The following is a 25302-nucleotide window of genomic DNA, read 5'->3' as shown; positions in this document are numbered from 1 at the left end:
CCATTCTCACTCTCTCTCTCTCTCTCTCTCTCTCTCTCTCTCTCTCTCTCTCTCTCTCTCTCGAGCACTCCCACAGCAGGAAGAACCCAATTATAGAGATATCGGGCCCATGCTGAAAACGTGATAGCCTGTGAAATGTCTTCGGCGTCACACAGAGACAATGTTTGTCCTGCCCCAGTGCAAACAGGATGCTGTGTGCAGGAGAGCGCTGCGAGATAAGAACAGACAACGGCAAGAGGGCAAGACCAAAAAAAAAAAAATGACAACCAAGGGGGTAGAGGGACAACATGAACAGAGAGAGGGTAAAAAACCAGCTGAGAGACTGATGATGCAGAGAGAGGATCTGGTGACCCCACAAGACAGAAGCAGAGCAGTAGTACAGTTACAGTATCACTAGAATACTGCGATTTCTGTACAGGAAGTAGGAGGGTACGCGCTGCCACCTGAGGGAAACGCAACTTGTACTACAGACATTGAGTTGTCTCTCCTCCTCCTACTCTAAACCATTTCCTGTTGCTTCCTTGCTAGATAGCAGTTCAAAATTAAAGGTTGAAAGGCTGATGCCTCATCATTTTTAGCAGAATCTCAAGGCTCAGGGGCACGGGTTTGGGAAATCACACTGGCACCAGGGATTTGTATTATAGGTGTAATCACATGTTATTCTCACACATAAACAGATTACAGAATGATTACATCTTCTTTTTTTGGCCACTAAGCCAAAGATTATTCTTGCTGTCCATGGTCTACTGAGCTCACTCTGTCCGCAATGCTGCCGTTAAGATACTAATTCAGGATTAAAATGTGGGTCAATGTCAACTTCAGAGCGAGAGTCGCTTTATTGCTTTGAGTTTCAATATTGCAAAGACTTCCAACCTTTTTGGCTTGACTCCAAAGACAAGTTACTCTTTGTCCTGACAAATAACCTTTAATTATCGCGTTTGATTCGGAATTATAGCAAGTTGTTTGAACCTTTTTCAGACTGAATAACCACACTACACCTGTCAGGGTCAACGCTGATTCATGGATGTGCAAATAATTATAGACACAACCTCATTTACATGCAGTCATCACACCTCTAGGCTCACATTTAGGAAACAGAAAACGAAAAAAAGTACCGTGAGAGAGAGATCGCAAGTTATGCAAAGAGGGAAATGATTGCTCTTGCTTACAAGAGACGACATGATTTAAACATAAGCCAATAGCAACAGTAGATAGCATGGCATGTTAATAACCTAACAGTCAGTTATTCATGTAACCACAGTAAAAGCTTATTAGGTTGTATTTTGCTGTTGATGTGACATTTGTCTTTTTTGGTAGCTCTCTGGATTAACACCAAAAGTCTCTCTTTTGTTGGTTTTATTGAATCGATACAAGTAATGGTCCTAAACACCAAGACACAAACTCCGGAATCAATGTCAGAATCAACCCCCCCCCCCCCCCGGCTCCATCCTCATCAAACATCTCTGTGCAGATGCCTCTAGAGATGGGAGGCATCCGAGTGACTTTTCAAAGCTTGAGAAAGTAGAGCAGGCTTTTTATGTTGAATCTGTCACGGCCTAATTCTCTGTCTCTCTCTCTCTTTCTTCTGTTGCTAAATTATGCATACGTGTTTCTAAGCATGTCCTTATTTAAAGTGTGAGCAGAACCAGTTCGAATGTGTCCAACAGGATGTCCTCGTGCCGTCCGAGCACCGAGCGCCTTGCCCGCTGTAAAGGCAATACCTGCACTTTTGGAGTTTCGGTAGAAAGTACTGTTGAGCAGCTGTGCAGTAATGCTGTGTTGTAATGTTTATTGTAACATTAATAATTTTAAATGGTAATGTCCAAAAATATTGCATAGCACCTCTGGAAACATAGAAAGTTGTCTTTGCAGTTTTGGGCACTTAGGGTCAGAAGACGAGAGACTAAAAAAAAAAATCAGGCTTGAAGAACAGAAAGCAACCACAATCGTCTCCAAGGAAGGGAGTGAGATGCGGTTCAGACTGTTTTTTCTGTGGTTACATTTCCAAGGCCAAGGAAGAACTTTCACGCTCAACTTCAGATGCCTTGTTTTGAACGACCATGATGGTCCAACACCCAAAGATGTTCAGTTTACAATGATGTAAGGCAGAGAAAAGCAGTGCATCTTCACAATGGAGAAGCTGAGTTTTTAATTGATAAGCTATGTTTAAGAATAAGAATGGTTGCCGATTCATTTTCGGTCAGTTGATTAGTCGTGAATTGTTAACTAGTATACATTCCTGCAGCTTCTATCACACCTGTGCAGAAAAGCCCTTACTATCTGATCATGTGTGGTTTGTGTGCCCCCAGAAGCACAGCTTTCTGGATTTTGAGGCTGCTGGAGGGGGGGGGGGGGGGTCCCTGCCTTCCTTGTCACATGTTCTGACAGTAAAAGAAATCTAAAACCGGAACTCTGAAGGGTCAAAACTCCAGCAACACTTGGAGCATTAGAGTCACCTGATGAAGGCTACAGCGGTGACCCTGGTTAGAAAAGACGGTTCTCAAAGTTCTTATTGTTACACGTGTTGCTGGAGTTTTTATCCTTCAAGTCTTAAGTATCTTACGAATATGGGAAGTCGTGCCAGAACCCCTTAACTGACACTTAGTCACCACCAACTGCTGAAATAACTCCTCCAAGTTGACATGTTTGTCCCAAAGTTTCTTGGGAAAAGAACTGATAATGGAGACAAAGTTATTTTTGGAGAAACACTGGTAGGATTCTGTGCATCATAAATATCATGCAGATAGACTCTTTGTTTGGTTCCTTGATAATGTAACTTACTCTGCAGCATAGCTGCTGTCTCTGCTCCTTCTGTTGAGTTACCCCGGCGGGGGCAAAGTAAACATGAGGATTAACTTTAAGCACTGCATCTGACAAAGCTTTTAAATCTCAGATAGAATGCATTTTCAGCTCAAAACAATAAGAAATCCCAGTTTTCTTAGTAGGTGCCCTGCTGATCAGTTAATGTTCGTGTGGGAAAACCCCAGCTTTGTACATTTTCTCATTTCCCAATAATGCATAATGCTTGGACTCTCTATTGCTTGAGATGCTTTACAGGTTATTACTTGAACAAGACACTCTACTTACAGTGACAGTAACCAGGCCTGAACAGCATTTTATTAGATCTTTCAATTACTGATGCCACGTGGAACGTTGTCGGAGTCGTCAGGAAAGTGTCTGGTGCTTGTAAAAGTTGAACGTTTTTATTTCTTTTCCAGAGAAGTTCATTCAGGCGTGGATGTTTTTTTAGCACGACCTCAGCCTGTCACTGTTAATGAGCTGCTTCACAGGAAGTGTGAAAGAGCTTTGCTTTACTGCACTTCATCTCTTTAAGGAGAAGATAGCATTAGGCATTCACTTTCGGTGGCTGGACATTTCACCCTTTGTCCCCACAATTAGAATCAAAGTAAATCTATTTTCTATTTGTTTTCTTGAAAATATATTGGTGCTATATGAACTCATTTGCTCAGGGTTATTTTATCCATTTGTGTGAAGGACGCACAGGCTTAGAAAGTTTGGAAAAACATTGGGAAAGAATTACATTTCCATGTTTTTAAAAATTCCACTAGTGTCATTCACTCCGCTCTCATTTCCATTGTGATGTCCCTTATTGTGAAAGGCATTTTTGCAGTTGTTGAAAAATGACGTACTCTACTTGAAGCTGTCACCACAACCTTTGCCCTAAACAACAAGTTATATACGCAATTTATATACATTGTTAAATGTACACAGCTGAACTGATTTTGGCCTTGTTTTATACTAGCATGCTGTTCCTTGTTTCTCAGGATAAGCTTGAAACATCAGGGCTCACTTGGCTGTAGACCAGGACCAGTCTTGGGCGAGGCCGCCTTGCACTGACTGAAACCGTTGCCGATAGCTTCTTATCTCCATGAGTAACAGCGTTTTTTTAATTTTTTTATTATTATTATTATTATTATTATTAGGTCCATAAAAAGTCATACAGGACACCACCCAAGATTAAGTCAGCGGAGAGATGAACGTCCGGAAAATGTATCGAGTTAGGAAATGATTGTTCTTGGTGATTCTCTGTGAGCAACAGAACAGACATTGTTGAGTACTGTATACGGAGACAGATGAATAGTAGCAGTTTATCATTTATCTGGATCACTAAGGAAAGCCCTGTAGCACTGTTGAACAGTAGAGATACAGTAAGCAGCCTTCAGCGCTCTAATCACAGGCGGGTGAATGTGAACAAGCCTCGGTGTGGATCAAAGGGAGGCACAGCAGGCCCCCACAGTATGGATGGTCTTTATCTTTGCTCGTAATTACAGTGTGGTGGGCATGGGTGGCATCTGAAACACCAGACCCTCCCTTCCTCTCTCAGTGGTGGTTTACAGTATTTCTCTGTTATTTTTATATGCAGACACACAGATGCAGGGCATGCATCGAGACAGGCTAATATGATTCCTACATTAAGCTGTGACTAGTTAGTATCCAGGCGACCTGCATGTATTTAACAGGGGTGTAATGATGTACTGTGTTATTCAGTACAAGGCTCTCCGTTAAGTACACGCCGTATATTGGATAATCTAAAGAATCACCACATCTGATTGTTGGTGTTAATGTATTTAAAAAGATGAAAGATTCAGCATTGCGCTTGTTGTTGGGCAGTTATAAAAAAAAAAAAAAAAAAAAAGGATCAAAATTGATACATATGATTTTATTATTCCAGATTCCTTGTCAAAACGTGGCACTTGCATTACCCACAATGCAACTGGACCATGCAACAGTTTGGTCGGAGGGTTGGGGTGTTTTATGCCAGCAGCAGCTAATGTAGCCTGGAGCCTCTAGCTTCAAGCAGAGGTGTGGAGCGGCCTGCAAAGGTCCGGTCAGCTCGCTTCTTCAGACTTTATACAACTTTTTTCACATAATGCTGTAGGAACCCCCCCCCCCCCCCCCCCCCCCAAGACCTGGTGGTGATGGATGTTCCCCTTTACAGCCTGACCCCACTGATGATGTTTTATGGTGAATTTTGTAAATTGTTGTGTCGTGTGTGAGGAAACGGAAGCAGTGTATTCAGCCTCACTGGCAAAAACAGTTTGAAACCTACTGAGCATTTCTGCGTGGAAACGCGTGATTTATTCTATTGACATGAATCGCAGTCACTATGAATCCAACTCACTTTTACACTGTGGCTTCTTGACATTCCCCAAGGGCTTGTGAAACCCCCAGTTGATTATTTTTAGGCGTCTTGTGGAGACATGTCCTGGATTTTGTGGAGTGCTGCACGTGCCTGACCTTTATATACACGCACACGCACACGCACACACACGCACACACACACACAAGCTTACATGCACTTTGCTGTGCTGCAAATGTAATGTTTTATCATTGAATTCAGTGTTGTGCCTTTTCTTTCAGTAGGTAAGGCTACTTTCACTATTTTTCAGAGACCCCAGGTGTTGTGGGTTTTTTCGTAGTTTGCGTCCCAGCGGCTGTGAGTGTAACACTATACGTAGGCTGTGTTTGACCAAGCTACATCTTTTGAGCCTTAAAGGCTGGATTGGCATATTTTTGATTCCAACAGAAAAGGGATTTGAACATAACTATGCCGTTTCTGTAACTTGTGCAGTTCTGTGTAGAACTGCCAGCTTAACAGCAACCCCCTACAATACTGGTGGGTATGAAATAAATGCAGCATGAGGAAACATTAATGCCTCAGGTGCAACAACGTTAATGGTGCACGTTTAGTCTGGAACATAGTACAGGTTGAGTAGGTTGAGTTTATTAAGTGTCAGTATTGAATGAAATGTAGTCGTACATCTCATTGAATTAGGACAGATGTTGGAAGTTGCTCTTCATGACTTCTCTCTAAAGAGGGATTTGAGTGCCGTACAGTAGCTCTGTGCATCATGTTGGTGAAGGGAGTTTGCTGTCTGTGTTGAGTAACACATGGCAGAGGTGTGAGTGGGAGAGCTCACACTGTTCAGATAGTAGCGAAGTCAGTTGCTGGGCTCCTTTTAGGCCAAGTGTGTATTGCACAACGTGGACACTTTTCAATAATGCAGTATCTGCAGTATATTGCAGTATCTTAGATGTGAGTGGCAAACTGACGTTTTCCACAAATGCACGATTAAATAATTTATTAGAAGACATTTTTGACAACTGGATTGACCGAGGCTTTGATCTGTGTTAAAGTGAGTGTTACCTTGGCTGTGTCACCCTCAACAGATACCGTGTCCGTACATCTAGGAGGTGTGTGTGCTTTTGAACGGTGTTGTAAAGTGTGTGTGTGCTGCACTCTCATGCAGAGAGGAAAAAGGCGTTCGAACCACACAGCTGTGGTTGCTCTGAGTGCTGTAATTTCCTGTTTTCTGATGACACTTAATCTACACAAATCCCAGCTGATTGGAGTGTTGATTCACACTAAAAGCGGTGGGTGCGCTCACATTTGTATGAATACTATTTTTCCATTTTTAACTATACCGTTCTGTTCACGCTTATATACTGTTGTTGTCTGCTTCTGTTGCTCTTCTGTTTAGAGCACCTTCTAAGTATACAATTATATTATTAAATATAGTAGTAGTTTACCTGCCCATTTACCTGCCTGTTAACGGCAATGGCCCTTAAGCTGACACTCTGAGCTCATCCTCTGATGCTTCTTAATACAGTGATGATGATTTATTGAGTGTCTTTAAGTATGACACATTTAGTTGGAAAAAGGGTTTTTATAGCATAGCTGAGTAGAAATGCTTTTAACGCATTGAGAGACAAAAACTCCATCATCCATGCATCTGTACCTGCTTCTTTCTCTTCAGGTTCAGGGTAAAAGGCAGGGAAACACCTCGAAGAGCTCACAAGCACTAGAGCGCCGGCAAAAAAACGCAGTCGAACATGAATGCAAAACAGATTAACAGATTATATGGCCCTTATTTAGTCGTGGTTCCTTACTAAATAAAAAACATCATGAAACAAAACTTGCAGCAGTCACTCTCAGCATTCATTTGCATGATTAAATGGCATGATCAGCGAGGTGTCGTTGCAGGGGAACAGAGGGGTGCTGCAATTGTACAGTATATTTTGCGAATTTGGCCTGAGCCCAAGCTCAAACCCATCGTGTCTGTAAGGGTACATTTTCCATTGACGTAACTCAACACTCGGGCTTAAAAGAGGGCCTTCTCTGCTTGGAAGTGTCAAGTCTGTTTCACCCCTGACTGCTGGGTGTGGCTGATGTGGCTAAAAGGATGCACTGGATGACATTTGCGTACAAGTGTCCACATTTTGAGGCCAGTACAGGTATTGTTTTCAGGAAACCGAAATCAGTCTAACCCTGCTCCACACCAGTCCAAAGGCTTGCTTGCTATGCTTCAAATGAACTAGCTCCATCCACCTTTTTTGGGCATATTTGATTTGAGTGCAAAAATACAGAAATGCTAGACATAATAATAAAAAAACTGTAACCTTCCTCAAATTGATACATGAAACAAACAACTTCCATCACGTTTCTCATCCTTTTCTTTCCTTTGTTGTTTGACTGGAGCTCTTTTATTTACGTCATCTCATTGCGCCGTCTTCCTCTTCTAATATACGCATGACGATATTGGATGGAAACGCATATTAATTCATACTTTTTATTTTGCTGAATCTCTGGTGATTCGGTTAAAATCTGCGCAAAATGTGGAGGGAAACTTGACTCTAGAGAGGGGCGAGACATGATGATAGTTCAAATGGCGCGCATTTTTGGACAGTCTTTCCGTGAAGGCATTCATGGTGTTGCGCCTGTTTGATGGAAGTAGTTGTGTGAAAAAAAAAAAAAAGTACTTTAGAGGTTCAAATCCTGCACACTCTGCTCCACACAGGTGGGCGAGCTTGTCGGATTGTCTGTTTCTGAAAGTTTTAAAGCTGTCAGATGCAGCCCCCCCCCCCCTCCCCTGAATCTGGCATTGAGAGGTACCCAAGTGGGATTTCCGGCGCTATTAGATGATTCGATTGGCACTTTGTTTGAAGCATACTGACGCCTTAACCCTCCTCCATACCTTATCCTCTAGAAGGATGAAGACATCTCTCAGGAGTCAGCTTAGGTCTAATTTAGTGTTTCCTCAGAGTGGGTTTGCTCTAATTAATTCCATAATGAGCCACTTTGATGTGGAGTTAAATAAAACACTGAGGGGACACACCTCCGCGTCCGCTGAGCAACTATGAAGGAGAGTTGTTAAGGGAAAGTGACACCGGCGGCAACCTGTTGAAGGACATGTGGCCAGCCAATCAACTGATTCCCCTGCTGACTCTCCAGCTGCTCTCCTTCCTCAGATCCCCTCCCTCGGTCAATGGCCTCCATGCAGGCAGGGTATTTTTAGTCGGCTGCCCGCTCCCCTGAAAGCCAGTAACCTCCTTTCTAACAGTCTGTCAACACACACACACACACACACACACACCAGCTGCCCATGCACAAGGAGCTGTGCCACGAGGGTTGGAAAAAACGGAGACCAAGGCTTTAACGTGAAAGGCCTCTGTTGCATGCCCACTGCCCCTGCTGAACATTTTAACGTCTTCATTTAGATTTTTGTTTGGGATCTAGCAGCTTCTTGTTGGTATTAATTAGATTGTTTGCGTTGGATTTGAGGAAATAAAATTAAGAAGAAGTGGCCATAATTCAGTTGAGCTTGGAACAATATCAAAGCAGCGACGGGATTCTCTTTGAAAAGAGGTTGTGAGCCGGGGTTGTTTGGAGAAGCATTCCCAGCCTTCGCGGTTGTAAACGCTGTCACTGATTTATTCTCTCATTTTGCAAGGCAAATGAGGTGGTTGTGATTTTGAAATCACTGATGCATCCATTGCATCCATTTCTTCTTATCATGCCGAGTTCATAGTTTGTGTGCTCAAATTGGACATGACTTATTGAATATATAATTCACAGGGAGTTTTAGATATTTTGACTATAGGAGGTGAGACAGACTGCTTCAAAACAAACCAGAAGACCAAGCTGAGTGGGCAGAGCGGGATTGGCCAGCCAATGTGTGTTTGGTTACCTCCGAGCCGCCATACCAAAACTTAAAATCTGCTATAATCAGTATTTTTTTCAAACAGCAAAAAGTCAGGGACCAACTGATGAACGCAGTGGAGCATTTAGCAGCTAAAGATCCATCATCAGGCGGACTCAAACACAGCTCCTAATCCTGCTAATGCTGCTAACTCCTGCTAATGTAATGCGTAAATTGGCAACCATATCAACTTTATAAATATATGTCACAGCTTGTTGTGCTGCCCCCATGTGGCCAGAAAAGTCTATTAATGTAGGTTCAAGCATTGAAAAGGGGGCGCAGACAAATATGATTGTCATTTATCAGAAATATTTGCCTTTTATGCGAATCAAGTACATCACAGCTGAGATGGAGAGGGTGTTAAGCTAGTAGTTTGACTATGCTGACATTTAAGCACAATTTAACCAAGTTAAGCCTTGATGACACCATTAGGGTTATTTCCCCAGACTTCCTCCAGAGACGCACAAGACATCACACAACTGTTTTCTTTCTAGTGACCGGTAAACAGAACTTCATGTGTAGAATCGGTGGACCACTCCTTTAATCTGAAGTGATATGCAATTTTCATTACATAGCACAGGAACATGCTCGAATATTTTCCTCCTCGTCGCTGTGTTTGGTGTAGTATTGAATATTGGCACCGAAGTTCAGCCTTCAGCTGCTTCCATTCAGAAATGTTCTTCATCAGCCCACATCATTCAAACCAGCGTGTCAGGCACTCCAGATAAAAGCATCCATCCTCGCTCATGCCATTCATGTGTCTTACTCTACATGTTGAGACGCTCTTCATGTGCAGAAGGTTTTCATATGTTTTTTCCGTCGTGTGTCTGATTAGCTTTTGAGCGAGGTCCACTGGGTTTTATGTCAGAGACGGAGATGGAAAGAGAAAACCACATTAGCCACCCCTACTGCACTGATAAGTAGTACCTCAAATGCAGCTTTTTTTTCTGTGGTAGACCTGTGTGTGTCTGGCATTAGTGCCAGGTGTAACCAAGCAACCGTTGCTTTTTTAAGACTCCTCATCTCCACTCTCGTCTTTTCAATTATGGAGCTTGCAAGTTTTTTTTTGTTTTTTATTTTAAACTGTATTTCTCTTACCCCATGCCGGCCTGGTCTGAGAAAGTGAGAGCTGGGCATGCATGCTGGGAATAGAAGAATAGCACAATTGTTGAGAAGGATGAAACAGAATAACAGCCAGCGGAGACGGGAGGACTGACAAACCTAGAGATCAGCAGAACCTAATGAAAATAATAATATTGTAGTTGAAATCGAGGCCAAGAGGAAACATTGCAAGGATTACTTTGAGGAGTAGGAGGAGGAGGTGGAAAAAGAGAGGAAACTCATGTGGTGGCCATGTGTTCCCAGCAGATCAGCCACAGGGGTCTTTTAACGGGACGGGCCTTGACGTAATTTCCCTACCAGCCTGAGTTTGAACGGCCTGCTGTAATGCCAAAATGGGTTGGGGAATGCTACACTATAAGCCGAAGAATGCCTCACTAAAGGGGGGGGAACAGCGTGTGCACTGCAGGTCACGACCTGTGAGGGTTGTGACCTCTGCTCAACTCGTCGAGCGTCGTCTTACTGTTTTTAGTCCAGCAGAGCCGCATACACTGTAATGGATGTCATTGTCTGCATTTAGGGTACAGACTATGTGCTGATGGCATTCCTACTAATGTTCATAGTAACAGTTATTTTAGAATAATCTAGTGAGAGGTAACTTACGCACACAAGATTTGATTCATCGCTTCCTGCTTCTTCTTATAGAGACGTCTCCACACATTATGTTTTTGCAAGTAGGGAGAGTCTACAGAGTCCTAATTACGGAAGATGGCATGTTTTCTGCTGCAGCCCCGCTTTGTGGTTTAGAGTTAGTCAGTTCACTCAAATTACAAAAACAACATTTCGCACATACACAGACATCTAGTGGTGTCGAGTCATACAGACACTGAAACCTATTTGGGGGGACTATTTATGCTGTAGAAAATAGTTCCAATAAAGATTGTTCACGGCAAGGTTAATTACTTCTGTTGAACTGCTGATGTCACATAATCTCAGAACTTAAAACTGGGGTAAGTGGGGAAAAAACACCTTTTGTGATTTGGGTAAACAGACCCTTTAAGTACAGATTGAATACTCAGTAATATCAGAAATATCAGTCCAAGGTCGTTCACAGGTGTGACACCACATTTTGGCAAGCGTGCCCAGCTACAGCGCTTTGCATTTGTCAAATTCAAAGCCTGGCCATTTGCAATTGGCAAATATCTTGTCACAAGACCGTCTTACCTTCGCTCCGTGCTCATAGAAAGTGCTGTGATGTTGTTTTAGTGAGACGAAGAGCTGAGAAGTTGACAGTTGTCATGTTTTATTGTCACATCAAACCGAAAAGGAAGCGATATGTTGTCATGTTGAGTTCTGTCCAATGTTTACCACTTCTGTGCAAATGCAAGTGATTAAAACAGTGCAAGCACACTAGTTGAGATCTACTTTTTAATGGCTGGAATTTTCAATAGATTTCCACTAAAAACCCAAGCAGAGCCTCTTTAGTTCCCCACGCTTTCTCAAAAGTAGGCCATCGACTGAGAAAACGGAGGCATGGGCAAAGAAGAGAGAGGAGGTGGAGAGAACTGAGCAAGTGAAAGTGCCAGCGGAGGAAGAGGAGGTGTGCGTGGAGGAGAGGCTGGGGAGGGTATGGGTTTATTTTTACCTCTCTCTGCCAGTGTAGCCCCACTTTCTAATTAACTGCAAATTAACTTCTGATGAGCCTAGGGTGGGTGGCAGAGTGCCGCGGCTGCAGATATAGACTCGGTTCGACTTCCCTTCCCTTCCGCTATTAGCCCACTTTCTCTCCAGGGCCCGGGCCTCTGAGGGCTCGCCGGCCCTCCTCTGAGCCACCCGGGCAAGGCCAGCATCTGTTCCCCGGAACCGTCACATCAGAGATGGGTCAGCCTATATCTGACGAATTTCTACGCGGCAGAGCTGCTGTATGGGTTTTTCTTTCCACTCTCTGCTCCATGCCAAGTTGATCTAGGACACATATTCCCCAGATGAGATACTTTAAGACTTGTTTGTAAAACCGTCAACAGTATGGTTTTATTGCCACATTACCGCGGTCACCCCTCCGTCAGTCTGGTGTCCGCTGCGTTGTTTCATCAACTTGTACAGGGAGATTTTTGAGAGATTAAACTCATCACCCTTGCACCCGGCGCTGCGCAGTGTCTGTGTGATACACAGGAAACCTTTGAAATTGGAGAGTGTGGCTAACAGTGGTCCTGGGAGAAACAACCAATGGAAAGAGCTAAAAATATCTGGATGATTCGTCGAGAGCTGTTATTTTACGGGATGGCACTATCAGTGAGATCCCACTGAGACGCACATGGAAACACACATCTAAATGTGGTTTTGGTTCACCGCTTGCCAATAAGCCACCAACTCAAACACGCGCTGCATGATGTTCTACAACCCCCGAAAAGCACTCGCCAAACAGTCTGACCTGTCATTAACTTATGACTGTATGTGGCCGGTTACAATGCTACCAGGACGGTCAGGTGGCAGCTCTCTGCTTTGAACCTTTCTGTTCCTCTGTCTGCCTGTCTCAGTCTGGCTCTCTTTTCCTCTTCCTCCATCCATGTGACTAATGACAAGGTCCAGTGCTTATGTCCTTATATAGACCTACGCTCTGTCTGATCTGGATGAGGCTGGGACGATGGCGCGCGCACACACACACACACAACACACACTTGCTACGTCTTGAGACACTGAGGTGCCCCTGGAAATGTGAAACATATATCAGCATTAATGAATCTGTTAGTATGTGAGTGTATGTGTGGAAAGTACAGAATTTCTGCATTGAATTCCTACCTTGATGATGAAGGAATGGTTCATTTATTGCTTACTTAGTTAAGGTTTGTAATATTATGAATATGATCTGGGTGTGACGACTGACCGGACCAAGGTGGACCGGGATCTGTTCCAGTCTCGGCCAGTTGGTGTTGACAGTCAGCAGATAGTTTGTTTGTCAACCTGAGTGGAACATACTGATAAATAAACAGCTTTACCTGAAGTTAGCTTCATTTTTACAAAGTTCGCTCACCTCCAATTCCCTCTGTTGCCTCTACAGTCAGCGTTGCTCCACATCCAGGATCTCGCCCCTTGTGTTCCCCCTTTTTGGCCTTTTCTGTTTGTTTTTTGTACAAGAACACACGACAGTCGACTTTCTCGCTGGATTTGTAGGGTCGTCTACAGCCAGAACTCCAGTCTTTACTGACCAGTCGCTCAGTGTGTTGTCTAGTGCAGTCGTACGATATATGCTCCCTCCCGACTGTCAAAGAGTAGAAAGAATCTTTATGTGTACTAGTTCGTCTGTCCTGGGAGAGGGTTCTTCCATCTTTCCCTCTTAAAAGGGTTTTTCCTCACTCCAATCGAGGGTCCAAGGACAGAGGGTGCCGTATGCTGTACAGATTCTAAAGCCCCCTGAGGCAAATTTGTGATTTGTGAAGTTCGGCTATATAAATAAAATTGACTTGACTATTCTTCAGCTTTTTCCCCAAGCTTTAGATGAAAAGATTGATACCCCTCTTATGACTGTGTGTTAGGTACAGACCTAGAGCCAGAAGGCCAGTTAGCTTAGCTTAGCATGAAGACTGGAAGTTGGGGGAAACAGCTAGCCTAGGTGCTGGTTATGTGCTACCAGCAGCTCTGAAGCCCACTGATTAATACCTGTATCTTGTTTGATTCATCTAAAAAATTGGCAATTTGTCGTTTTGTGGGGAGTCTCGTGCTGTAACTCTTTCTTGCCAAACAACAGCCGTTTTATATTTTGTATTAATAATCAAAATCTTTGTCCAACTGGTAACTACAGCTATTTACTATAGTATAGTACCTCAGAATTGTACTTAAGTACAGCACTCACAGGCAAATGTACTGGTAAAAACCTGTTCATTAAATCAAAATATTAAGATTGTTTTGTCCAATGAGTATAATGTTTTTAGATAGAGTTGCCATGGCGACGAGGTATTGCTTTGTGCCCTGTTGCCATCCAAGGATACTACACGTACTTCTTTAATATACTAGGGCTTTGTTACAGATACCAACAGAGCCTGTAGATCCCTTGTGTATTCTTATTATAGACTAGTCTTGTTAGGACAAACTCTCTCACTCACACACTCACACACACACACACACACACACACACGCACACCGAGCTGTTCATCAGACCTAGTTATCGACATAGGGAGATCTCTCCTTAAATGGTAGACTGCCCAAGGCTCTGTCTCTGTTTCCACTGCACAAACTAAGTGGAGTCCAGGTCTGGGAATAGCCTTTTAAAGTGGAGGAGAGAGAGGGAGGGGGTGACGGATACAGGCCGAGCAAAAGAAGGTGAGAGGAAGAAAGATGGCGAAGAGGCTCGTCGATGCCCCAGAGCAGTGGTTCATTCATGACCATGAGATGCAGTTATTGGAGGAAGACAACTTCCTGTCAGTAGATGCACCGACAACAGCACGTGGTTGTGCATGTATTATATAGATAGGCCGTATGTACCTCACCAATGTGTTTGTTGTTGATCAAGAGAAATGTGTCGGTTTAGATGTCAAACATCAGAGTTGGGTCGAACAAGACAGTACCCAGATGTCAGTTTGCTATGTTTCCTTCCGATTTGCCAAATGGCGTAATGCAGCACAACCCATCTGGCATTTGAAACAAGTGAAAACATACACACACACACACACACACACACACACACACACACACACACACACACACACACACACACTTTGAACCACACTGGATCTGTGATGATGTCAGAAAATATGTCGCTAAAATCTCTTTTTTTTTTTCTCTCTCTTTCCAGCCTGAAAATCTACAGAAAACATGGCTGAGGGAGTTTTACCAGGTAAGTGATCCACTGTCCGTCCTCAAATATGCAATGATGTTAGTCCAACAAGTGACATATTACTGTATGGGGTTTTCATGGGAATGTGACCACAGACCTTGGGGGCAGTCCACGTGATTTTTCTTTTTCAGTTGAAACTCTGTGGCTTAACTCAAGTGAGGGCATGTGCTTCCTACAGCTACAACGTCTTCTGTAAATTGAAAGTCTAAATCTAGTCCTGCTGTAACCTGTGACGCCCTTGCTTTTTGATCAAAAGCTTGCACTTAAAAAATATGTTCATCTATATCTTTTCATAATCAACTGATCATGTTTGGTCGTCTGTTTTTAAAAAATCTTGCAGACTAATGTTGGGTTAAGCCGCTGTGATCTTATTCACCTTATTTTCACCCCTCTAAATTTTTTTCCAGAAAGCAAAAGCTCGAGCTCAGTCATGTTTCATATCTTATCTTTTCATCTACATAGGAACCCCTGACTAACCACAACTCTTTCCACCGGGGTAAGGGAAGTGAGGCAGCTAGAACTCTGAACTGCTGTGTGAAAGTGACAGACAGAGAGAGATGCGAGAGGGAGCGTTGCGGTTTTGAAAATAAATTCAGCAGGCAGGTACATTCTGGAAGATGTTGTCATTAAAGTGCCACTTCCAGAGGGCATATTTCTGCGGAGCAGTTCAAATGGAATTTAAAATGATATGTTATATCACAAATTATATCACTTCAGTTGCAGCGGCCACACCGGCAGTCAACCAGCTGGGGAGCCGACGTTGTTAGTTGTTGCTTCGTACCATCCGTGATTTGAGCACTTCGTACGCTACTCTCTGAATGCACATGTTAATTACTTGTGTCATGATTTGAATCGTGGAGTAATGCACGGCTGTGCGGACCTTACAGGACTTCCTGTTGAGTTTTGACGGCTTTTGACACAACAACAGGACCCATGAAAGAAAGACCGCTGATGCTAGCTAGCAGCCCTCCTTTGTGGGGGAGCTGCTGATGACTCAGCAGGTGTTAAAATAATGTGACTAAGTAAGCAATGTCAGTGGGAATCTGTGCTAACATTAGCGAGCTAAGCTATATAGCTTCAACTTTCTGAGTGGAAGCTAGGTAGCTGACTTTTGGCGTGTAAGACAAACTTTTCTACAAAAGCTATAAAGGGACAGACATCCTCTTTTTTTATCTATTATTTTTTTTAATTTATTATTAATATGCACAATGGCTACAGTATTACTAAAGTTTATATTTCCTTACACAGAGAGTGAGAAGAATTCAAATGCAGTCACTTCACCAGCAGCAAACCCTCCATACAGAAGTTGGTACAAAGCTGTCAAAGTCAAATGTGGCAGCACTTGATAAATACCAGACGGAATGACTCAAAAGGAAAGTCGGATATAAACTCTGAAAAAATAAGATTGATAATGAAAGGCGCCCAAGGATAAAGAAAGAGGAGAAGAGACACAGAATGAAATTAGCTGTATCTCCAAATTTATCAGTAAGGACGGCCGGAATTGAGCAATTCTTACAGCGTTACTCAACACTGCTGTCAAGCTAAATAGCCCAGTATTGATTTGTGTCAGTGATAGTAGCGTGCCAGTGCCAACCAAGCGGCATTAGAGCCGTGAATGTCTGCAGCCTGATGATAGTGCCTATGTCTCGGCTATTAAAGGTCCCATGTTGTAGAAAGTGAGATCTCCATGTCTTGTTTGATCATAAAGCAGGTCTAGTCCAGTAGAAGATACATAAGGACTGTGAAGCATGCAAAGCTACTCTAGTGGAGTCCCAGAATAATAATATGGGACCTTAAAGACCGGCCAAACAGGAGGGAGGATCCTACCTGGGTAGCGTCCAGGTACACAAGCAGTCAACCACTCAGAAATCCATCGCTCAGTGTGATGAGGGCGATGTGAGGTCGCTCCGAAACAAAACACTTTTCAGCTCAGGGTGATTCTCTCATCAGGAAGTGGTTTGACTTACAGTGGTTTTCCAGTTGCAGCTTTATTGGGAAGAAGTATCCTGGAATAACTGCATGTGACCCAGACATTCATTTTCCAGTCATGACACCATGATGCAAAGCTGTGAGCGTGTTGGTGAATGAATGAATAACTGCACAGTGTAGTTAGGACACCTGAAGGAAAAGCGTTCAGTGAAAGTGAAAGGTGTGGTGAGGTGAGATAAGAATACACTGTGTTCATTAACTATTTAGAAAGCGTGGACTCACACTGCTTCATACTGACAGCAAGGGTTTCTATTTGTGGATGTTGCGTTATCTTGTTTCTCTGCTTCATTCATAATGTAGTTTCTGTGGGCAGAAGTCAAACATACTTTTTGCTTCAAGTGTTTCAGATATAAATATCGGATCTCTTCAATGCAGGGAAGTGAAATCAAATATTCCAGTATGCTCAATATGTGTACACATGCAGGCAAACTTGGTATTCTTCCTCAGGCAGCATCAATGCTACATGAGGAGTAGCTGCCTGTTCCTGTTGGCTCTTAGTGCCTGCATTTTACACATTTTACACACAAAAATATATTTTTCACTTCTAGTTCTCTGCATTGAACACATTTTTCTGTCTGCTACTGCTCTCACATAAGGAAAAAGTGGTTAGTTCAGACCAGTATGTAAACTAAGTAAATAAACGACACCTCAAACACTGTTGAGAAAAACACACAATCTTATTTACTATTCCCAGGAAGCATTGGTCCATTGGTTGTGACTATTCCAGACTCACCCTGAACACACACACACACACACACACACACACACTGCCTGACTGTCGTCATTCTTCTTAGCCCCGAGCGTATACAAGAATACTGTCTTTCACATATTCAAATATTGTCGAAAGGACATAAAAATGTATACTTTTAGCCTTAGGAGATTGTATTCAGATTATTAGATGGTTCACAACTCAACTAATCAGGATGTTTGAAATATGCAACAATACGTGTTAGTACAGTCCATGTCAAAGAGCTCAGCACAACTCTGGAGGCATCTGAGATCTGTTTTTTATTGCAGTGCAACTGCAGTCAAGCGCCCTGTCTGTAATAGATTGCCTCAAGTGGGAGTCATGGATATCCTCACATAAAAGGAAATGTGATGCAGGACTAATAACCAAGAACTGAATACTGAATGCGTGATTGTTTCCTGATAAATGCCAGACCAATAAGTTCCATTAAGTCTTCCTTATGTCACCTCAAATCCACAGCGGTTACGTTACTGAGAGCTGAAACATGTCGTGGCTGGCCTCATGACTTTTGCTTACTTTCACTCAGCAGAAAGTCAGTTTAGCTGCTTACTTAGCTTTTCACTTTTGTTTAAGGAAATGTAAACAATAATAATACCACAGCCATTGTGCATACTTTTTTAATTTAACAGTTTTTGGACATAGGATATATATACGTCTAGGCTTCAAGCCTCTTGGTGGATGTTTTCCAAGACAGCGGTTGACTGATAACAGGGCTGGTGTAGCTACGAGACACGCTGGGCTACTGACTAGAGAACGTCATAGCCATGTGTAGTCTACAAATACTGATACAAGACGTTTTCCCCTCCATCATTAAGCCCACATAGCACTGGTTATCAACTGTTGGCGATTTCCCTTTACGACATTCAACATTTGGGAGGGCCCGTTGAGCTGTCAACGTTTGTAATCCACTTGGACAATAAAAAGCTAGCAAGCTAGGCTAACTAGCTTCCATCAGAAAGTGGAAGATAGTTAGCCTAGCCCGCCTGCCTTCGTTCATGTTCCTGAGTCATTGTCAGATCCTGCACACTCAGTGTTGCGTTGGTCCCACATTAGAGAAAGGAGGGGTAGCTTTAGCTGGATATCGGTCCTAAAGCTGCTGGTAGCTGTGGATTTGCTTAAGTCTCCCTGCAGATTTTAGTGGAAGTTTACAGGTACCAAGCCTGCTACCTGATTGGTTCAAATAAACAAATCTGATTTGCTTTGGGTTTAATCTAACCAGTACTAACCAATTAAGATATGCCTCAGTTGGCTCTGATACTGATCTTTGAAACTGATTTGGGACTTCCCTGGTTTCCAGTTTTAGTAGTTTTTATAATGCCTCTATTAAAAGCGCCTCATTATGACAAAAGAATTTGACCTCATTTGAGACTGTGCAGCTAGTTGCAGAAGTTAGAAAATACAGATTAACAAACCTCTGCTCAGCAAGTCTCTGAGTCTTTGTCAACTTTGGCTTTGCTCTCCCTCCCCTGTAATTATTAGCGTCCCTGGCGTGCCAAAACATGTCGATTGCCAGGTGATTCCAACCTGTGTGTTTTGTTTACCACTGAGGTTATTGGATATCATAAGTGTGTGTGTGTGTGTGTGTGTGTGTGTGCGTGGAGAGGCATGTTCTGGTTACGGCTGTTGAGGAATTCTGTTTGCATTGTGCAGCAGGAACGTATCATATCTGCTCATGTGTGCAGTGAGAAAGAGGGAAAGAGCAGCATGCAGGGAGAGGGAGGGAGAGAGGTGTGCCCCTGTGTGAACCAGGCAGGCCTGTAGCCTCATGCCAGCTCTGTGCCGCTGCCGGCTGACGTCATGGAAAGAAGCATCAGACTCTGAACTCGGCACGGCTGGGAACAACCAGCGGTGACGGCTAGAGTTAACTACAATCAGCCACGCTGCGCTGGCTCATCGTGACCCCTCTGCACACACAATGCACTCACTGTGTCTTCTGGTCCAACGCCTGCTATTTGGTCATGAACTCTAAACTGACTGATGATGATTTTCTTCGAAAAACCTCAGTGAATGTGAGAAGGAAAAGCATGTTATATGTTTACGACAGTATGGTGTCATGACTTCTGCTTTGAGGTGACTTGGCAAGAAGCCAAAGGCCGTTTCACACAGGAAAACTTTGGTCTCAGACCCAGTAAACTCAATCAGCACTGTCGCTTTAATCATGTAAGAACATCTTGTCATCAGGAAACATTCAAGAACACTTGAAACAGGTGTTGCTAATTCACGCTGTAACACTCCACGCCAAGGCAACTGAATGCATTGCACACTTCAACTCGCCGACTTAGTCCTGGCTTGTACGGAAAGCGTATGACGGAAAGTCATTATTTTACGCGTCAAAGCGAATCACCCTGTGGTTCCACTGCAACATCATGGAAAATAAACAGAAGCTGTTCAACTGGCTTTTACAGAGGTGCGACTACAGCAAAGGGCATTGGACAAGGTTGCCTGTTGGTACCTGCAGCGTTCCCACGTGTCTGTTATATATGTGTCTGTGTGTCAGTGTGTGTTCTAGCTGTTGTGTCTTGTTTCCCTCAGCTATTCAGCACAGTGAACGGCGCAGCAGACCTGCAGCTTAAGGGAATTCCTGGAGGAAATAAAGTTATTTATTTAATGTCACACCTCGGTCATAGTTCATAGACATGTTTACATTAGCTACCGCAAAACCTGCAACAGTGATCGCTGTTTCTGCTCTTGATCTGACTCCATGTAGCTTCCTGACTCTCTTTTTCCAGAGGCTGTGTCTCTTCATACCAAGCATGTTTGGAGCAGTTTAGACAAACTCTGCAGTGTAAACTTGTTTAGTTCAGTTTATCCATGCAGGTGAGAACAAACTGCACTGCAACAAAGTCTGTAGTCTGGAAATGTAGGTCTCTCTTTTCTTCGAGAACTTAACCATTTACCGGAATCTACCTGTGAGTGTACCAGATGTTGACATCTGGCAGTCAGCACTTACTCGTACGTGCAAAGGCTGATATAACAAAATGAAACAAACTTTGTGCTATTACTCATTCAGCTTTTTCTTCACGTGTCCTTAACTGGCGTGATTGTCAGAGGCAGCTATTTACAGGAAACATCCATCAGGCTTAGTTACCGTAAGGGACAGTTATTTGTGACTTCATATTTGTTGGTATTACAAAATTACCAGACTCTGTTCAACGAAGCAGCTGGGGGTGAATTCTTGGGACTTGGGTTTAACGCTTGCTTGAATTGTATTGGGCCGTATGAATCTAAATTTAAGTGAAAAAGCAAAACTATTAACTGCCATTATTTTGGAGTGATGCAATGCAATGACTAAGGCTTTTTTCAAAGTCTTTGTTTCTCATTTCCTTACTTCTCATGCCAGTGAGTCCAATCAAATCCTGTATCATGGACTCTCACTCGGTCTCAGGATACCCCAGTCATTTACACCTAAGCAAAGCAGGGTCATTTGCCTGCTCCACACGTGTGCGATGAACTTGGTTAAATGGGAATCCGGCATTGCTGCTGCGGGAGTATAAACAGTGCTTTGCATTGCACCACACTGAATTGAATAATCCCACAGCCAATTTGCATTGTAAATGTCTTTGGACCGTCGCAAGCCAGTGATCGAGTCAGGTCGCCGCATCCAGTCTTGTGATCTGTAAATTTCAGAGCCGCACGGTGGTGAAGGTCATCAGTTCATTGATTTGATGTTTTGTTTAAAGACCCAATCTGTAATTATGTTATTGCTCCTGAAGGTTAAACCCCAGGCCTGCCGGACATAGAGATGTATTGGAATGACAGCCTTTTTGATTCAATGTTATAGCTCTTTATAAAAAAGTAACCTGATGAACTTGTCCCCCAAAGCCCCATATTTCCCATATTCTGTTCACAGAATCTTCTGAGTGAGCGAATGCTCCACAGCTGGACAATAGAAGATGGTTCTTCTAGATAGGAACCATGAAATAGGACTCAGGCTCTCCTGATTAGTCTTCATCAAAGGCCCTCTATGTCTCGTAGATGATATCTAGTGCACAGTGCATCTTTTGATTTCTTGACTAGTTTATGAAGATGAAACAAACTGTAAAAACTCCAACTTATATTCTTCGGCGTAAATAAGGATTACAAGTTGTCACAAAATATGATTTATCAGAGTAAATAAAATCTTGTGACACCGAGGAGACCGAACATTTTGTTAATTCATTTCAAAACAGTATGACGACTTGACCCAGGCTAGCACCAAAGATGGGCTAGCATGATAAATGAAACCTTCACTGATGTTTAGCCTTCGGTTAGGTCTAATCTTCAACAAATAAACATTACCTTTTAGCCCAGCCTTAACTTACTTTTGCCACTCGCACGTCAGCTGACAATTGAATTGCGTTCATCTTTTACACCTCAACCTTGAACTACTTTTAATGGTTACACTAATGACTGACCTTTGAACATAAAAAAAGTCCAACAACTTTCACTATTTATACCCAATTTACAATTCAGCTGACACTGACAAACTGATATCTCGTATCAGTTTATGCACTTAATCTGGCATCTTTCAGCTCTTTGTAATAATAAGTAAAAAAATAAATAAAAACCTTTTAATTGCTAATTCAACTCCTTGTAGTATTTGGACATCAGCTGTCACTTCAGCTACAAATTCAGTTGGTTCAGCTATTCCACAAGTTCCAACTGCATATTCTCAGCAGCGAGCACACTTACTCATTTTCTCCAGAAATGTTTCTTTTCTAGTTCGAGGAACGTTATGGTTTGTTATGTGTCTTTTAATACACGTGTCACACGGTGTGTCACATGGTCCTCTCTCTGATCAAAATGAACAACAACACAACGTGATCATACACAACCAGGAGCATTCTGGATGTTTGCTGCGATCACCGAGTGAAGGGTTGTGAATTTCGAAGACACCCACTTTGATTAGGGCAGCGCATACTCGAACAGGCCTCAGTTTGACAAATATGTAATTTAGATGAATGGAAACCTGGGTGGAATTCAAATGTTGTCAAGACTCAGGCCATGGTAATATGAAGAGCAGAGAGAGGATGAGAGGACACACCTCCGTAATCCAACACACCAGCGTCTGACATCCTTGTGAGGGTGAGAAATGGTCCCATATGGCAGTGCTGTGTTGGTCATGTCAGCACGGCCACACAGGCTTTTCTCACCACTGCCACAGCAGCTGTCACTGTCTGAGGGCTGTTTAGAGAGGCCACTACTGTTGTTGCCCATCGTAAACTCGTGTTTTACAGACACAATATTTGGCATGTCAATATCTCGGCCACTAACCGACCACTCAAATGTTAACAGTGGTAGATTTAATTGGATATTGGTCACAGGCTTGCTCTTTGCCAAAGTAAAGGAAGGTCACTGGTTGATGCTGTTTGGTTTGGGGCTGATAGCATTGGTGATTCTGTTAATGAAATTACCACCTGGATACTGTCTGTTTGCCAACATAGACGTGAATTTACGGCCTGGAAAGATAAATAGAATGCAGTCGATTAACACAAGCACGTGCGTGTTGGTGTGTGTACCTGTGTGTGCGCACACACACACACATGTACACGTCACATTCGAGCCTGACATTAGTTGCAAGCTCCTTGAGAGTGTGACCTTTTCCGTCGCGAGTTGATAGGTCCACTAATCTTTCCAAGTTTGAGCGGCTGTAGGTCCCCGCTGTTGGGTCATCAGGCTAAGTGACAAGCCATAGGTTGATGGAAAATCCATAGCGTTATTGCCATACATTACTTTTATTTGATTGGGCCTGTACTGAGCATAATGCAACGCTGAGGTGCGGTGCTGGCCAAGTAGCGGGGCTCCGTTCGGTTCCAGGGACCATTTGTCGCTCCCCCCAAGAGACCCCCCCCCCCCACTACCCAGTGACATTGATGTATGTCCTCTGCCTACCATCCATAGGCCCGACCCTGTGAGTGCTTGTGAGTGCTCTAAATCACTCTGCGGTATTGATTCTCCATTAGAGGTCAGCCACTCTGAGCACCTCTGACAGGGTGCTCACAAACACCTCACTACGTGTAAGAGGGAATGTTAAAGGAAAGCAACATGAGGTCATGTGACTCTGGAGGGGATAGCCTACAGGAAGTGAGACTTTATATGCCTTACATACATTATGTAACCACCGATTTGTATTAATGACATAACACGCTGGCAAGTTTATATTCATTTCCTTACAACTTAATTTTTTTTTCTTCCCAGTAACAGACTTGTATTTGCTTGGCTCCTGCCCACGTTCTGATAAACATTCCTGACATATCCCTGCAGCAGTGGAGCTGTTATTGGTGTAGTGAGTGATCCGTCAGCACGAGTGGTGACGCGTGAGCATCTGTCACACCCTGCTGTACATACATACTGCGCTGCAGGCACATCCCTGACGCTAGATGAAGAGGGGCCGACGTTATGCTTGTGGAACAAGCTCACTAAGTGCCTTCTGCCTACATTAGCAAGGCACTTTGTCTTGTGTAAATACAGTAGCATGTCACAGAGTCGAGTTAGGAAGAATTGTAGAGGCCCAGGCGCCACGCTCATATAGGTTTTGTCCTCGACTGAATAATTCAACTTAAGGTTTGTTTATTACGAGTAAATGGGCTTGCTGTTGGGTTGTTAGAGCCGATGCACTTGCACTGAGAAATAAAGTGCATTAAAACTGTTTTCCCCTTCCCTCCTCTTTGACCTGTGTTTCTCTCTCTTCTCTTTCAGACAGTACAGTCACATAAGCCTCACTTCTTGGCAGTGCACTGTCAAGAGGTGGGTGGGAAGAATTATGAGGCGTCCATGTCACACGTTGATAGTTTTGTCAAGTAAGTATTGTGCTCATGATGTCGTCATTTTCCGAATTGTTGTATCATAATGGTAATAGCTGAACAGTCTGTTTTTAAAGTGAACGGACTACTCCCCCCACTGGTCGCATCACAGCTGCACGTCAGCACAGCCAAATGTGTTGTTTTATTTTGAAAGAATACATGTGTAATTCCTGGATCAGGGTCAATATTCACTTGATTGAATGAAGAGTTATTTTAAATGTGGTTCAGCTTGAGGAAAACAGTTTGATTTGATTGGAATTTCCTGATATACACGTGTGTGTCTTCCGTCCATCAGAGAGCTGCTGTCCAGTGATGCCATGAAGGAGTACAGCAGAGTCCGCGTCTACCTCGATGAGAACTACAAATCCCAGGAGCATTTCACAGTAAGTGTCGTTTGATCCATTGATGGTGCATTCACGTTCTGCGGGAAAGTACGCACACACTCTTGAAGTGGTTGCCATCTAAGGGTGCATGTGTTGAATTAGTAGTAGTAATAGCAGCAGTAGTAGTAACCGTGCAAGTTTTATGAATCCTTACACTTTTCAGTCTTGACAGCCCCCCATTTCTGTGAATTCTGATGTGGCCAACAAGGAAACGCCTCAGACGCTGACGCCACCACACAAGTCATTTTGTGAACACAGCTCTGAAATTAGAACACTGTGGGGGAATGTTAGCTTGTGGTCAAAATTGCACCGTCCATTTGCAACAGATAGAACATGAACTCAAAACTATCACCCACCATGTGCGTGTCAGATGCAGCTGTAGATAACGTTAACCAGGGGGGGGTTTGGTTTTGAGCATGCAATGAGTTTAAATTCAAGAATGCATCTTTTAGGGGGTGTGGCTTACTAAGATCTGAATACAGCATAATCTAAAATAGACCACAAACAT

At 43.2% G+C, this 25302-nt stretch overlaps 1 protein-coding gene across 1 annotated transcript in view; it reads left to right on the top strand.

The window, feature by feature from the left end:
* LOC139294069 (inositol polyphosphate-5-phosphatase A) overlaps positions 1–25302 on the top strand; it is a 122974-nt gene that overhangs the window by 16895 nt on the left and 80777 nt on the right. Inside the window, exons 2-4 of the mRNA XM_070915845.1 lie at positions 14851–14892; positions 24308–24408; positions 24707–24794. Of these exons, the coding sequence (XP_070771946.1) occupies positions 14851–14892; positions 24308–24408; positions 24707–24794 (231 nt within the window). The remainder of the gene's footprint in view (positions 1–14850; positions 14893–24307; positions 24409–24706; positions 24795–25302) is intronic.

The sequence above is a fragment of the Enoplosus armatus genome, chromosome 12, assembly GCF_043641665.1.
Source record: "Enoplosus armatus isolate fEnoArm2 chromosome 12, fEnoArm2.hap1, whole genome shotgun sequence".
Lineage (NCBI taxonomy): Eukaryota > Metazoa > Chordata > Actinopteri > Centrarchiformes > Enoplosidae > Enoplosus > Enoplosus armatus.
The sequence above is the reverse complement of the archived record's forward strand: the minus strand, read 5'-3'. Positions and strand labels throughout refer to the sequence as shown.